The 17264-nt window shown below is 41.6% G+C and overlaps 1 protein-coding gene across 8 annotated transcripts in view; it reads right to left on the bottom strand.

Moving 5' to 3' along the window:
- Nucleotides 1-17264, bottom strand: part of CABIN1 (calcineurin binding protein 1) — a 291790-nt gene that overhangs the window by 72991 nt on the left and 201535 nt on the right. For all 8 annotated transcript variants that reach the window (XM_073559181.1, XM_073559178.1, XM_073559186.1 and 5 more), the window contains exons 27-28: nucleotides 13023-13199; nucleotides 12478-12806 (exon numbers count right to left, since the gene is read on the bottom strand). In XM_073559181.1, the coding sequence (XP_073415282.1) occupies nucleotides 12478-12806; nucleotides 13023-13199 (506 nt within the window). The remainder of the gene's footprint in view (nucleotides 1-12477; nucleotides 12807-13022; nucleotides 13200-17264) is intronic.

The following is a 17264-nucleotide window of genomic DNA, read 5'->3' as shown; positions in this document are numbered from 1 at the left end:
CGACAGCCTCAAAATCTTAATGATTTAGAGATGATCTACAAAGAGGAGTGGACCAAAATTCCTCCTGACATGCGCGCAAACCTCATCATCAACTACAGAAAACGTCTGACTGCTGTGCATGCCAATAAGGGTTTTGCCACCAAGTATTAAGTTTTGTTTGACAGAGGGATCAAATAATTATTTCTCACTGCAAAATGAAAATAAATGTATTTAATTTATACAATGTGATTTTCTGGATTTTATTTTTGATATTCTCTCAATATTAAAATTAACCTACCCTTAAAATTATAGACTGTTCATGTCTTTGTCAGTGGGCAAACTTACAAAATCAGCAAGGGATCAAATAATTATTTAATTCACTGTATATCCTGTGTGCATAATTATTGGGCAATTAGTATTTTTGATGATTACTTTTATTGTTAAACAACTACAGTATTGTCAATCAGTCCAAACGGTTAAACCTGAATATTTCAGAAAGTAAAAATTAGGTTTTGGCTTTCTTAGGAGAATATTTCTGTGTGCAGAATTACTGGGTAACTATTAGTGTGCAGAATAATTATGCATCTGAATGAAAAACAAATTTTCCCATCTCACTTGTTTATTTTTATCTGTTAAAGTGAGAATGATATCCAAACAACTCAAAATGTGGAAAAATACATTAAAAAAATATAAAATAAATATCGGTGACCAATATTACCACCCTTCTTTTCAATATCAGTCAAAAGCCATCCATCTATGGAGTCTGTAAGTTTTTTAATCTGCTAGCAATGAACTTTTTGGGCAGCACTAACCACAACCTGCCAGACACTGATCAGAGAGGTGTCTGTATCCCGTCTCCATAAATCTCACGTTGAAGATGACCACACAAGTTCTCAATGGGGTTTAGGTCAGGTGAGGAAGGGAGTCAAATGTCATTGTTCTTTCATCTTTAAGGCCTTTACTGACAAACAAAGCAGTGGAGAACTTCAATGCACATGATGAAGCATTGCCCTGCCTGAAAATTATGGTTTTCTTGAAAGATGCAGATATTTTCCTGTCCCACCGCTTGAAGAAAGTGTCTTCTGAAAACTGGAAGTAGGTTCAAGCTTTGATTTTGAATCCATCTTCAACCTAAAAAGGTCCATCTATTCATCTTTAATAATACCAGCCAGTAGTGAAGATACCGAGGGGGCAGAGGGTGCGGTCGAACCAGGTTCCCCGTTCTGAGAGGCCCACTCGGAGCTACGCTACTTTTAACTATATCAGCATGCGCACCACGCATACAGTTAAACTGTGCGGCAGAGCAGGGAAACACGATCCCCCTTCACTGCCGCAATGAGGCCCCTGAGGGGGGGGGGAACCGGTGCCCCCAGCAAGTTTAACTGTATTGGCATCTTCCGAGTGCCGATACAGTTGAAAGCCGTGATGGAGGAGGGAGAGTCAGCGACTTTATGCTGTAAAGACCATGCGGGGGATCAGGGGATGAATTATACTGTAAGGACCATGGGGGGATGCATTATACTGAAAGGAACATAGAAGGATGCATTACACAGTAAGGACCATGGGGGGATGCATTATATTGTATGGACCATAGGGAGATGCATTATACTGAATGGACCATGGAGGCATGCATTATACTGTATGGACCATGGGGGTTGCATTATACATTATGGACCATGGTGGGATGCATTATGCTGTATGGACCATGGGGGGATGTATTATACTGTATGGAGCATGAGGGGATGTATTATACTGTATGGACTATGAGGGGGATGCATTATGCCGTGAGGACTATGGGTGGATGCATTATACTGTAAGAACTATGTGGGGACGCATTATGCTGTGAGGACCATGGGGGGATGCATTATATTGTATGGTCCATGGGAGGATGCAATATACTGTATGGGCTATGACATGCATTATGCTGTATGGATGGAGGTTTATGTGGGGGCTATTAAAATATTTGATGGCTTACGTGGGAGCCTTTCAACTGTATGCAAGTGATTATACAATGTGAAGGTTTGTGCGGGGTCCATCATACTGTGTGGGGGCAATATACAGTGTGGAGAGGTGAGGGGCCATTATACTACATGGAGGACTTTGTGGGGATCACAGTTGGGAGATCACACTGTGTTGGGATCACCATACTTTTCTGGGACAAATGCGACGTGGGGTACAGTAGGGTCATCATACTGCACGTGTGGAGGGTACTGTGGAGGAATTCACTGTGGGTATATCTTACAGTGTTTTTGGGGCACTTTTGTTGACATCATACTGTACAAGTGCAATGAAAGGGGAATCCAGAGCTCCAGTAGGTGGAAAATTAGACAGCTCACAGTACCACACAGTAGGTGCAATATTAGGGACACATATGGCAGCAGCTGCTCAGTATTGGGGTATCAGCAGGATGAGGAGGTTGTGGATAGATGGAGACGGTGCCTGAAATGTGAGAAGTCAGAAGTGTCTTTGCTGTAATCTCTGCAGACAAGTCCTGGCTGGAGAAGTTGTCATGTCGGTCTGGACCAGATGCAAAAGACGGGAAAAGTGAAGAGTTCATCAGAAAGAACGTCACCTGTAAGTCACCATCTATAACTATGCTGTAATCTTATATGTTCTTTAGGACTGGTATCTATCACTGACCATGTGGCGGTAATATCAATGTTTGTCTTTGCATAGAGATTATTTTCAGCTACAGCACAGTCATCTGCTGAGTTTCTCCTACATCCACTATTAGGGCGCGTCACCATAGTTGTAATCAGGGTTACATGGTTAGGGGCTGTGAGGCAGTGACCGGTGTCACAGGTAGGGGTCGCTGTTTCTCCCCAGGATGTGCATGGAGGCGTATTGAGGTCATGAGAGGGCATTGCAGTTGCAGGTGTAGCTGTGGTTGCAATGGTGAAGCAGTGACCGATGTGTCACAGGTAGGGGTCACTGTGTGCTCTCCCCGGGTTGTGCATAGAGGCGTATGAAAACCATAGGAGTGAATGGCAGCCACGGGCGTAGTGGTGACTGCAATGCAGAATAGACATAATAAAAATAACTGTAGTCTTGGACATGCGAATGTTCAATGCAGATGTAGGGAAAACCTGCTCTGGGATGTTGTATTGTGAAACAGACTGCAGGATGGTAGTCGTGCAGTTTGTTTCATTTCAGGCCCAGGTTTTCCATGTGGTGGGAGCCCACAGGTTTCTTTGTTTAAAGCCCTGCAGGAAAGGGTTTGGATGTGTCAGGGTCAGAGTCAGTATCAGTCTGGTGTTTAGACGAGGACAGAGCAGTCAGCTCTGCAGTGTTCCACCTGTGGGAGGCAACACAGGCCAGCGGAGCCTAACAGCCAGGGGAGCTGAGACGCCTGGCACCCACAGCTTGCACAGCGGTGCAGTGTCGCCCACGGCAACTGGTCAGAGGAGGACTAGAGTGTTTAGTGACTGTAATCAAGAGGATATGTGTCCGGCTGCGATCCGGAGGATATCGTGTTTTGTGTTTATGTGAACTGGACATTAATGCTATGCATTTATATGAGTTGGACATTAACATTGCGTGAAGTAAACACATTAAAGAGACTTTTGCTTTGAACTTTGTGGGTCACTGCCTCATCACTGCATAAGTGTGCTACCGCTGCACTACAGGGCCCACTCAGAAGTTTCGAACCCCCCGCCCACCGAACCAAACTCTTAGCTAAGCCTCTGATACCAGCCCTCAGCAGTACCCCATCTCCACCTTGCAGGCGTGTGAGTCGAAGTAGAGGACTTTGCCCGTTACTGATCCAGCCACAAGCCCATCCATCTCATCAGTCTATAAAACCTTTAAAAACCTTTGGCCAATTAGTGTCACAGGGGATAATTTCTTTTCTCGTCTTCAGATATTTCTTGGCCATGTCTTGACGTTTCACCGAATTCTGTGTATTGTCCAGTGGTGGTCAGGTTTCAGCTTTCCTGACCTTGGCCATATCTCTGAGCACTGAACACCTAGTAATTCTGGGCTCTCCAGGGAGAATGCAGGTCTAGAATATAACAGCAATGGAGGATAAAGGATTCCTGGTTGCTTCAAGTTGGATTCTTTACAAATCTTTGGTAGTTAACCCCTTAACCCAATGGCGATTCTCCATTCACATTTTTCCCTCTCCTTCTTACATGTGCGATACATTTTTTATTTTTACATCAACATTGCCATGAGGGATTTTTTTTTTTTTTTGGGGGGGGGTCGAGTTGTACTTTTGAAATACATCATTGATTTTATCATGTGATGCAGTGGAAAGTGGAAAAAAATTCTAAGTGTGTTAAAATAGCAAAAGAAGTGCAATCTGACATTTCTTTTTTATTTACTATACGATAGAGCTGACCTGGCAATGATCCTCCAGGTCAGTGCAATTATACAGATACCAAATGTATAGGTTTTTTAATTATTATTTAGGTGGTTAAAAAAAATAGAAATAAAACACAACAAAACAAAAAAACACAAACTTTGCTTGTGTTTCCACTTTCCTTGTGTTTCCACTTTCCAAGAAGGAAACCCTTCTCCCATACATTAGGGTAACTTACTAAAACCCAGGAAAGGTAGGCACCCGCTCGAAACCCCTTGATGGTGTCAAAGTGGAAGGAACTTTGATTCCATCCAAAAATCAGTACCCAAAAACAGGGGCAGGTTTTTGGAGTTACTAGGTCACCCTCGTGTCATTAAGAATGAGCCTGACGTTCAGGTCAATTTAAAGCCCTGTTCTGTGTGTTGGCAGATGGTGCCCAGCCCTCGGCTTTGGGAAATGGGGGAAGTTATGTAGCAATGCCAAGTAAGTTAGGGTTAAATCCTAGTTCTGCAGGCTTTGATTGGTGAACCTAGCTAGCCCTGCATATAAACAGGTTAGATATTATTCTAAGTCAGTCTGTGGGGCGGCTGAGCAGACTGGAGGTGTCTTGAAGCTGGAGTAAGAAACAATCCAGAAAGTCTTTTAGAAGAGACTGCACAGGCTGTGTGCACCAAACTGCAAATGTCAGTGGTTGCTATCGACAAGATCAGTTTTGTTTGACGGAACTGGGGCTAGAGCAGCGGTTTCTAAAGTTGTCAGGGTCTATACTGTTTAGCTAGCGCCCAGACAAGGCTATGCAAATTGCCTCTTCAGAAAGAAAGAGGACTTTTACTCTACAGCGCCACCTATTGGTAGTAGCGCTACTACCAATAGGTGGCGCTGTAGAGTAAAAGTCCTCTTTCTTTCTGAAGAGGCAATTTGCATATTATTTTCCCAGAGGAGCATTGCACGGCGAATAAGTCTCCTTACCTTGACAAGCCACAGCTGGCATGTCACGCTCCGCAAGGAGAAACCTTACTTCTTAGACCCTAGTCCAGAGCCTCTCACCTTGCCAAATCAGATCTCATACTTTGCACTGACGAGAGCCTACAGCTCGAAACACCGTGTCTGCAAATTGAGATTCTGATTTGGCTTGTATCCTAAGTCATACTACAAGACTCGTTAAAGGGTTGGTTGTGACTTGTAGGATCGCTACTACCAATAGGTGGCGCTGTAGAGTAAAAGTCCTCTTTCTTTCTGAAGAGGCAATTTGCATATTATTTTCCCAGAGGAGCATTGCACGGCGAATAAGTCTCCTTACCTTGACAAGCCACAGCTGGCATGTCACTCTCCGCAAGGAGAAACCTTACTTCTCAGACAAGGCTAGTGATTTATGTTTTTGATTTTGTTGTTTTGGTGCTGAAATAAAGAAAAAAAACTGCACGTGTTTGGACCAAAACGGCATTGCTTGTGAGAATGCAACCGAAGGCCTAATGCCAACCTGCAAGAGTGAATCCCTAAAAGTGGTACTGAAATATATAAAATAAGCAATCAGATGATTGTTGGTTTAAGCCTCCAAAATGAACGTAAAAAAATAACAAAAATAAATAAAAATTCAAAATCACCCCATCTTTTCCCCTAAAACATATACATATTTGGTATAGGTTGCACCTGTAAAAATCCTATTCTATCAAAATGCCAGAATTAATATTTTTCATTTGCCACAACTATCAAGTAATGCAAAGAGATGCAATCAAAATGTTGATTATCTCCATTGACATAAAAAATGTAAATGTTACAGGTCACAAAGTGGCAGCAGAAAACTTTTTTTTTTTTACAAATCTCTGAATTTTCTTTTACTATTTCAATTAAAAAAAAAAAATCACTCTGACCTGTAAAGTCATATTCACAGGTGATTTTTGCCACACAAAAAAGTCCGTAAAAGCAAAATACAAAAGAAAAAAACCCAAACAAACAAAAAGAAAACCGTAGCGGAACTGTGTGTTTTTCTTTTTTCTATTTTACTGCACTCAGAATTTTTTTTTCCTTTTTCAGTATCCTGTATGTTAAATAACTTAGCCCTAATAAGGAAACGTTGGAGGTAAGATAGCATAGAAAAAAGTTGTATGAAGGGGAAGAAAAAAAGAATGAAAGCACAAAGATGATAAATTGCCTGTTATGGAAATGGTTTAAAAGGGTTGTCCCTTCTCATTAAAAGAGATGGCAAAATGCTAGGATAAGCCATTATGGAATGATCAGTATGGTCCCAACTCCGGGACCTCTAACAATCCTGAGAATGATTGCAGGCAGTGTTGGTGTGGCGCTAGAGATGAGTGAATTTGCTAGGATTCGGTTCCGAATACGATCGGCAGCGAATATTGTTTTTGCAATATCCATTGAACACAGCCGAACGTCATTAGAGTCAATGGGAGTAGAAATTACCGAATATGTTCAGAACCGATCATAAGACAAACATTCGGCACAAATAGTGTTCAAATATGGTCCGAATGTGTCAAAATCAGATTCGGGGCCAAAATCCAAACAAATTCGCTCGTCTCTAAGTGGCACTGCATCCCCCCTTCACACAAGCGCTGCATTTTCTTTATTGTTAGGATAGGAGCACACTCCAGAAGTCAGACCTTCACCGATCATACAGTAATAAGAAACTACGGTACTTTACAGTCTAGCATCAGTGGGGTCTCATAATTCAGAACTCTTGGGTCTCCTGTACTCACTGTGCCATTCTATCTTGACTATTAAACCAAATGACAGCAATCTTAACAGACCATTTCACAAAATATATGATCATCCGTTGGCAGTATATATCAGATGCATGATATTCTGTATCTCAAGTTTATAGTGATTAAAACAATAGAAAAAAATACAGTGACTCATGTAACATACGGTTAACCAGGGGGGTGGATTTGTCCAATGCGCCCCCTTTCTCACTAGCACTACAAGTTCACATCATGTGTAGGCAGTGACTGCATTAACTCCAGTGTCATGTCTTGGCAGATTGTGGGAGGATAGCTGTGCTCCCAGGGGTTTGCCATCCCATATACAAGATGAATCACTACAGACATACTGCTGCTGTGCAAGAGCATTCAAACACAAGTCAAAAAAATCTGTCAATTGCTGTCAAGCATTGGCTTCTCCTAATCAGAGATTGACAGCGTATTTCTGCTAGATCAATACACAATTCAGTCTCTCAGCATGGATGACAGACATATTATCTGGGAAAGCCAAAAAGCTGCTGGTTTTATTTACATGGCACATAATTTACTTGTATGTTCTGCACTTGTGTTACAGCCATCATTTCCGATGAAACGTGAACATTTGAATATATATATCTATATAAATATATACGGTATATCATTTATATATGTATACACATACAGTGGCATGTAAAAGTTTGGGCACCCCTGGTCAAAAATTACTGTCATTGTGCAAGTTGAAGATGAAATGATCCCTAAAAGGCCTAAAGATGCCACATTTACTTTATATTTACAAAAAATATATATATATTGTTATGTTTTACATTTTAAAAATTACAAAAAAGAACTTGGGCTGATGCAAACATTTGGGCACCCTTGAAGATTTGTGTGCTTAGATAACTTTGACCAAGGTTTCAGACCTTAATTAGCCTCTGAGGGCTATGGCTTATTCACCATCATTGTTGGGAAAAGCCAGGTGATACAAAGTTCCCAGCTTATAAAAACCCAGCCGCCTCTAACCTTGTGCCAGCAGCCATGGGTTCTTCTAAGTAGTTACCTAGCACTCTGAAAATGAACATGGTGAATGGAGGTCCACAAAGCAGGAGAAGGCTATAGGAAGATAGCAAAGCGTTTTCAAGTTGCCCTTTCCTCAGTTTCAAATGTAATTAAGAAATGGCAGTTAACAGGAACAGTGGAGGTCAAGATAAGATCTGGAAGACCAAGCAAAATTTCAGTGAGAGCTGCTTGTAGGATTGCTAGAGAGGCAAATCAGAACCCCTGTTTGACTGCAAAAGACCTTCAGAAAGATTTAGCAGACTCTGGTGGAGTTGTGCTACATTGTTCTACTACTCAGAGAAACCTTCACAAATATGGCCTTTATGAAGAGTCATCAGAAGAAAATCTCTCCTGAGTCCTCACCATAAAATTCAGAGTCAAAAGTATGCAAAAGAACATCTAAACAAGCCCTGATGCATTTTGGAAATAAGTCCTGTGGACCGATGAGGTTAAAATAGAACTCTTTGGCCACAATGATGATATGTGTGGAGAAAAAGGGCACAGAATTTGAGGAAAAAAACATCTCACCAACCATTAAGCATGGGGGTGGATCAATTATGCTTTGAGGTTGTGTTGCAGCCAATAGCAAGGGGAACATTTTAACAAATTCTTCATACAAACATAACACCATCTGTAAATAGCTGTAGTTGAAAAGAGGATGGCTTCTACAAATGGAGAATGATCCTACACACATCAAAATCCACAATAGACTACCTCAAAAGGCCCTGACAAAGTGTGAAAAGACATGTTTTGAACTTTATATTTCTATGTGTACTGTAATTTGATTGCCGGTTGTATATGACTGATGCTTGTAAGGGTGGGTTGGTTGTTTTGGGAGCGGTTTGAGTTGGGGTTTAAATATTCTAATTTGGATATTCTGTTTTTTCTTTCTGTAAAAATTAATACAAATTTACATGATTTTAACAAAAAGATTACCTCAAAAAAGCGCAAGGTGACGATTTTAAAATGGCCCTCACAGTCCCCTGATCTGAACATCATTGAAAAATCTGTGGCTAGACCGCAAAATAGCAGTGCATGCAAGATGACCCAGGAATCTCACAGAACCGGAAGAATTTTTCAAGGATGAATGGATGGAAATCCTTCAAACAAAAAAAGGAAACACTCTCGGCTGGCTACAAAAAGCGTTTACAAGCTGTGATACTTTCAAAAGGGGGCTCTACTAGGTACCTACCATGCAGGGTGCCCAAACTTTTTCATTGGCCCATGTGCCTTTTTGAGATCATTTCATCTTCGACTTGCTTAGCTGTTCACAATAAGAGTAATTTTGACCAGGGAGGCCCAAACTTTTACATGCCGCTATATATGACACTCATGAGTCACCGCTACATTTACTGATCCATGACATTCTTAAAAAGGGAAAGAGCTGCGATTTTTATTTTTTTTATTAATAATTATATAATTAATTTTAATACAAAGTTATATGTCATGTCTAACATTTTTGTATTGAATACTTTTTTTCTGCAGCCGCTGGGGCTCACATTTTTATTTGCTGCTGTGTAAGTGTCTGAGCATGACTTTTACACAGCACAAATATGGCAGCCCCTGGTCATAGGAGACTGTGGCCGGTTTCTGACCATATCTCCTATACTGCGACTGCCTCAGCTGTGGACTGAGGATGGGCAGCCCGATTCACAGCTGTGAGCGGAGCCAGGCGCCATTTTGCTCTAGTCCATAGCTGTTCTGTGAGCTATTATTCCTCGTCACTGCTCACAGTGTTCAGTGCGAGGGGACACAGGAGGTTCAGGATGCAATGAGCGGAGCCACTTGGTGGTAAGTGGTGGTTGTCAGCTTGACATTGTTCTACTGACTGGCTACCAAGCTTTTCTCATCGGTGGAAGAAGTCACTACCTGCTCAGATCGGTTAGAACACTGCGTATGGAGGAGACTTCTTCCAGCACTACCAGTAGTACAATACAAGGCTGCCAACCTGCGCTCTCCGCCGCTATTAGCGATTCAGTGCTCAGAGCCCAGCAGTGTAACTATCACGCTGCGGTGCTTTGAACACTAACTGAGCTCTACCATGTCAATGTATGCCTCATTCAGACGTCCCGGCATTACAAACATCTGAAGGAGGCTTTACACTGAAATAGCAGACCACTGTATCTAATCCGATCATGTGTGATACAGCACACAGAGCTGTGAATCTAACCCCAGCACAATACATGCCGCGTATGTACTCTCAGTGTGTAATGCACTCCACATATCCAATCCCAGCGCATAACACACTACATCCATCTAATCCTATAGCGATCAGCACTCCATGTATTTATCCCTAGCACATGACACATGCCGTATCTTACCCCACCGCGTGATACAGTGAGCTGCACAAACTAACCGAAGTGGTGCTGCCAGCCGTCCTCGTTGACGTCCCCACATCTCAGTATCACTTTACAGTCACCAAAAAAATGTTGTGCACTGTGATCCTAAACTTCATCCTCCCTTATCCTTTTGGAAACGCCCAGAAGTGGAGGGGTGGAAACATCAGACACACGTGAGCAGATCCCACCCACTTTTACAGCAATCGTAATGAGCTAGTACTACACTAACTAGGCAAATTTCAGCAGCTACTCCCCCCAGTGTTTAAAGTGGAAAGTTTCAAAACTTTAAATATTATTTTTCATATTTTATACCAATAAAAAAATATTTTCTTTTTAATTAAAGTATTAATAGTTTACATTTCTACAATTGGTGAGATTTTTTTTTTTGATGACACATTCCCATTACGATCTGGTTGGCCAGTGGGAGCTTACATAGGTAGGAGCATATTATGTGTATATGTATGTATGTGTATATAGGACAGCAAGGAAGGAAAGCAGGTAGTTAATATTATATCATATTTTACAAGAGTTGTTCTGATTTGAGGAGCAAAATCTGCAGTCATGATGTGATCCTGTGACATGATTCCCTGATATTGCGGGTGCAAGTGAGTGGACACATGATCGATGCACACATGCAATCATGTACCAACTAGACTTGTTTGGCGGCTCTTAATTCACTTCTTTTGTGAGAAGCCGGATGAGAACATCACCGCATATATGCTCACACTGGCAATACCGGAGAATCATCACTGCGCGAGAACTGCACACTTCCATGATCCAGAAGCCTGCGGTTAGGACTTTGCTCTCAAATCAGGACAACGCTTGTAAAATATGATACAATATCAAACAACTTTCTTCCTTCCTTGCTGTCCTTTAACTTTATATAGGAAGTAGTTTAACGCTAAATCATAAAATAAAAGCAGTAGACAAATAGAGCAGGTGAACTTACAGCACAGAGCACCGTCACTTTTGACTAGAAGTAGACTTTAATCTTTTATTTCCTTATTTTAAATGGGTGAAACAAAACATATAGACTGCAGGCTAGGGTGCCAATGCGGGGGATACAATTTATGAGCAAAAAAGGATTCTGCCCTTCAGTATTCTCCTGATTAAATAAGAATACTCGGAACTGCTGGGATTAGGTACAATAGGAATAATAAAAAAATTTTAATGTCCATTTTCATTCTGAAATCACCACATTTGACACCAATTAAACTTTTCTCATCACTGCATCAAAGTTGTTATGAGCAGGTGTCCAAAATTGCAGTTATCACATATTTCAAGCTCCAACCCCTTCCTGAAGCTGGACTGAGACATGAGGGGGAAAAAAAAAATATTCTACTTAGTCAGCTGAGGACAGTTTTATCTCCTGTTTCAACCTTTCTCTGTGTTCAGCCATAAACCTGTCAAGTTGAGTGGGCAAATAATTTAGGCTCATTCATGATGCTGCTTCTTAGTTTGACAGGAATGTTCCCCTTACATTGCTTCCTTAAATATGTAACGTTGGCCATTTTGGATAACTTCTCAGAGAACCTCATTAAAGAGAATATCACTAGGATATTGCTACTGAGAGCAGAATAATGTAGAAGCAAAGACCTGGATCCCAGTGATATGTCACTTATGGGGCTGCTTGCTGAAGTTTTGAACATGGTGAATGGAGGTCCACAAAGCACTATTTGATCAGCAGATCATCCCTGTGAGGATTGGTAAATCTGCTGCAAAATAGGCCTCCATGTGAGCTCTGTATAACCCCCCACACCACCAATGGCATGAACAGAAACCTGTCAATCAGTGGTGTGGGCCAGGATTTTATGAAAACTACAGCAACTAGCCCAGTAAGTGATAAATTGCTGGAATGAGAGTCTCTGCCCCTACATCATGCTACTCTTAAACAGAGAAGCAAAAACCTGGTGCCAGATTTCCTGTAAGGACTAACTATTTTTTGAATCTTTGCCATTCATTACATGTACTGCAAATTGGCTGGGGTTAGGATTGGGAGACACCTCCCTTCGATCTCTCACTTTACACTCAGCAGGCAAAAATACTGTGCTCTTGCATAACCAATACCCATGATGTATTAGAAAACCTTACACAGACCCACATATCTTACCTGGTGAGTGAGGCTGTAAGAATACAGGAAAGCCAATCTGTACAGGGTCTTGTAGTGCTGGGGAAAACGGCTTAGGCACAACTTGAATGAAGTGACGCATTGCTGAATTAAGACCTTGCGCTGCTCTTCAGCCCCTTCGGGTAGACACTGGGGGTACTCTGACATGTCTCCAGTTGATTCCGGCTTCTTTTTAGGGTCTCCTAATGTCGGAAGGGGTGGTAACGATCGTATAGGTGTAGTGCAGGTGGGAGAAGTTTGTACTTCAGGAGACGTTTTCAGTTCCAATGAGCTGGGGGTGTCTGGTTGGTCCACATGTTCTTCTAACTTTCCTGTACGAGAAATAGAATACCAATATCCCTTGCAATATTTATAATCATATCAAATAAATAATACAATCAAAAAATATTCTCTGGGATTATGACACAACCATTAAACTCCAAATAAAAAAATAAGGTCTACCAAGTGTGAGCCAGACAAGGGAGCTACTAACGCATCCATGCGCATAGCTCTAGCCAGGAGTCCAGCCACCCGATCACTAAGATTACCTTTGTCATCTGCTGCTAGCTGAACCTCTCTGCAATGTGATGTATTGTGAGAGTAACCGGACTTCTTTTCCAAGTAAATGCCCTTGGAGCTGTCTTGCGAGCTGGCTGGCTCAGGGAATGTGTCTTGTGTCGAGCTACAGTCGGAAAGGACCACCGCTATACTGTCCTGGCTGCGCTCTAGAGGAAGGAAGAAACGCCATCAGTAAAGTGGCCAGCTCCGAGACACCCCTCCACCAGCAAGCATTGACAGTAAGCAGCAACAGCATAGGACAAGGGACAGGAAAGGACACGGCAGCAAACACCCTTTCTACATCACCTGTTATCCTCCAGTAGCACTAAATTAAACATTGTCACTTACATTAGGAACAGAGAATTATTAGATCCAATATTAGAAGACCTGGATAGACATGGGACACAGATTGTTAGATGAACGACAGAATATTTAGTGCTGTGCTCCATGACAAAAGGCAAAGATATATTATTAAGAGAAAAGTACTGCAGATTTGAGGCTGATCCCCTACTTTGTGAAGTGCCGCCTGTTTATTAGCGCAGCCTTCCTGTTCTCAGAATGGCACCTGATGGAGGGAAATTTTCTATTGAAAAGCAGCTTTCCCACATGCCGCATTTGTTAGTGGAAGGAGGTGGATCACATGCTTCTATACGCACTAAAAGTGGGAGACGCTTCATGAAGTAGGAGAATCTGTAACATATTACTGTGCCCCTGATAAATTTGATCAAATAAAGTGAACAACCCCTTTAAATGAAATCTGACAGCAGCTTTTTTTTTGCTATGAAATCCAAAAGCAGCATAAGGGACACAGACCCCAATTCCAGTGCTCTGTCACTTAGTTTACTGGGTGCAGCAGTTGTGATAGTCACAGTTTTTTCTGCTGCAGATCTAGCAGAGCTCACAATACTGAGAAGTGTATAACCTCACCCACACCACTTATTGGCAGCTTTCTGTGTATATTCTACAGTGGCAGAAAGTGGCTAATCAGTTGTATAGGCGGGGTAACAGCAGATGAGTTGATGAGGAGGACACTTAGTACTCGAGTGATAATCTCCTGCTGAAAAAAAAAAAAAAAATCGCATTTTACTGAAACAAAAACACAGACAAATAAGTGACACATTGCTGGAATCAGGCTCTCAGCCCCTACATCATGCTGATCTCAGATTACATATAAAAACTGCCGACAGTTTCCCTGTAAGTTCGTTAACAAAACTGTGAACGGTGATAAAGCCATCCCTCTCCGACTCATCCATAAATAAGCATCATTTTATTGGCTGAGCCTGTATTCGTATAGTAAGAAAATCATCCAATAACAGACACCTCTGCCAGGGCTGCACCCCAAAGTCAAACATGCACAATCATCCTTTACTCATATTGATTAGCTTAGTAGCAGGTCTAATGTGTAGGGGCAGCTTAAATGGGAAGTATCATGAAGACATAGGCCCTTCCAAATGGAAATCGGTTAAGGCATTCTCCCATCTGGGACAATTAGTGCGTATCAACAGAGCATGGCATAAATGCTTGATAGATGAGGGTCCTGTATCTAGCTAAAGAACGGAGTCCTGTTATGCACCGCCACAATGGAGAGGTGGCTGAGCATGCGCGGTCAGGTGATAAAGGCAGATCTCACCAATGGGACCCTCATCTATCAGACATTTATGGTACAACCTCTCTACATACCATAAACGTAACAGATTGGACAGGCATCCCTTTTCTACTACCCGGAGCAAAAGTGGATCACAAGATCACACTTGCAGACTTAGTCCTATTATTATGTGGCCAGAAATTTATTGAAATGGCGGTATGTGATACCACATTCTCCCTTAGGAGACTGCTGTGGGGGAAATATATAGCTGACAGCAGACTGTCTAGCCATATCTTGGGTGACTGCCTTGGGTGGACTGAAGGTGATCAACTTTTTTTTGACAGATCACTGAGTGAATCTGGCTGCCACAAGTGGTGGTGAGTTCTCCTCCAATGGAAGTCTTCAGAAGATGGACAGACATCTGTCTGAGATGGTTTATTGAATCCTGCATGGAGCAGGGGGGTTGGACACGATGACCCTGGAGGTCCCATCCAACTGTAACATTCTATACTAATCACTGGGATAGTTCCACTAAAAGCGTTGTTTTATGAGATAACACATTTAACACTGGTAGCATTATAGAATTTGGGACTTAGGTTGTGAATTCACAGAAACGTATCTGCAAGTGGGGTCTGTGATAGCAGAAATCATGTCCCCCTGTATAGTTTAGAATGGATACCTACTCCAAACAATACTGAGAACAAATTTTCACATTATATGTATGGCTTTGCACAGTTGTGACTAAAAGTTGAGACAGACACAAACCGTTTTTTGACAAAATTTGCTGCTTCAGTGTTTTTAGACCTTGTAATTAGATGTTTCTAAGGTTACTGATGAGCAACTATACGCATGTCATAACTTTCTACACTTTTTTGAAAACATTTTTCAGAATATAAAAATACATAACATACATAAAGGAAACAGAGAAATGAATGATTGATTTGACTAAAAAGAAACAGTTCTAGAACCTTGATGACATAAGTCAATGAAGTAATGTAAATGACTGTGCACAGTGGCATTAAATGAGCGCCAATCACAACAACTGCCCATGTTTCCCCCTCTTTTCCAACAAAGGAGAAATATTGTGACAGTAGAGAAAACAATAGAGGAACTCATCCTCGTGGTGTGTGGCTTTGTGTCTCCACGTCGCACACCTAACCTGTAGTGGAAAACTAAGGTAACATTATTGGAGGATCTACCATGAAGATCCTTTGTTGAAAGCATCGGGTTGGTCCAAACCTATCTTGCAAGGATTTATGAATGTGGCGAGGTAAAAGTTCTATAAAACTCTTCCAAATGTCAAAGAAATTTTCAACTCTTTGTTCCTTTTGAAGAGACCGCCACCAAGTGTAACTTCATCTAAAAGCCAAGTTTTTCCAAACTAAATTTGTATAGATGGGGTTGTGGACTATGTCACGAGTGAAGGATTGTTTTGGATCCTGCTGCTACCATGTGCAAAAGTTTCCTTACACCAGGATACAATAGCATGGATCTTTGTCCAAAAAGACTATTTCTGACCAAGACGACATGTACTGGTACAAGTCAGCCATTACACTTAAAGGGAACCTGTCAGCAGGATTGTGCACAGTAACCTATAGACAGTGTCAGGTCGGCGCCGTTATACTGAATAAAATGATACTTTGGTTGATGAAATCCGTCTTGTGGCTGTTTCTTAATCTTTATTTTCAGTTTTGTGTTAATGAGATTCTCGTGTCCTAAGGCGAGGTGCATGTATGTGGTGCTCTGATTAGGCATTCATAATGCAGACTGCTGGCAGGTTACTGATCCCTCACTGATCCGCCCCCTAGTTTACATAATGAATAAACTAATGTGTGTATTTGAAAAAACATGTCACGTCATCAAAATGGCCGCACCTGCGCACTATCACTTGTCAGTTAGTGCCTATTATATTGCTGTGCTGAAAAGAAAAAAGAAAAAAAAATCACCATCAAAATGGCACCATCGGCTGCGCTTTAGTATCTATCGTGTACTGATAGATGCTACTGCACATGCACCACCTCCAGCGCCATTTTGATGTAATGTAAATTTTTTCTGGCCGCAGCAACAAGAGTCGCTTGCCACAATCATTGCCCGTTCCGCCAGTTCAGCAATGTGCGTTTGTCGTAATCATCCGAATTGACAGATGCATGGAGGACATCTAATCTCTTATCAAAGAGCGGTATGAGGAGTCTTGAGCAGCTGCTTGCAGGTTTTCTGTTGCAGGTGAAGCTGGAGGAGCCTGGGATGGTGACATATAAGTTGGGGTATTGTCCTCAGCAGTTAAAAGCTCAGGCAAAGAATCTCGATTGTCTGATTATGTTGTCATCTGAGACTTTGTCAGTAGTTGTTTACCTTTATTATTTTTGTAGTTTTTGTTTTTTTGGTAGAGCAGAAGATGTAGGTGGTTCCCAAATCGGTAATCTGGTTGACATTTGCGATACGAAGTGAAGTGAAATTTTTTGCTTTGACAATTATTTTTCCATTGCTATACAAATCTTAATGACTGTGAGGAGGTTGTCGAAAAGAATGTATGAAATGTAAGGAGAGGAATTTCTCGCATTAACGAATCATAGGAGATGAATTAACAAGTGCCATAAACAACTCAGAAAAATGGCTGTCTACCAGCACCAGCAATTCAAAAAAAATC

This window comes from Dendrobates tinctorius, unplaced genomic scaffold (genome assembly GCF_039654945.1).
Source record: "Dendrobates tinctorius isolate UK_male_01 unplaced genomic scaffold, ASM3965494v1 ptg000265l, whole genome shotgun sequence".
In the NCBI taxonomy this organism is placed as follows: Eukaryota; Metazoa; Chordata; class Amphibia; order Anura; family Dendrobatidae; genus Dendrobates; species Dendrobates tinctorius.
This window is presented reverse-complemented; position numbering and strand designations above follow the sequence as displayed.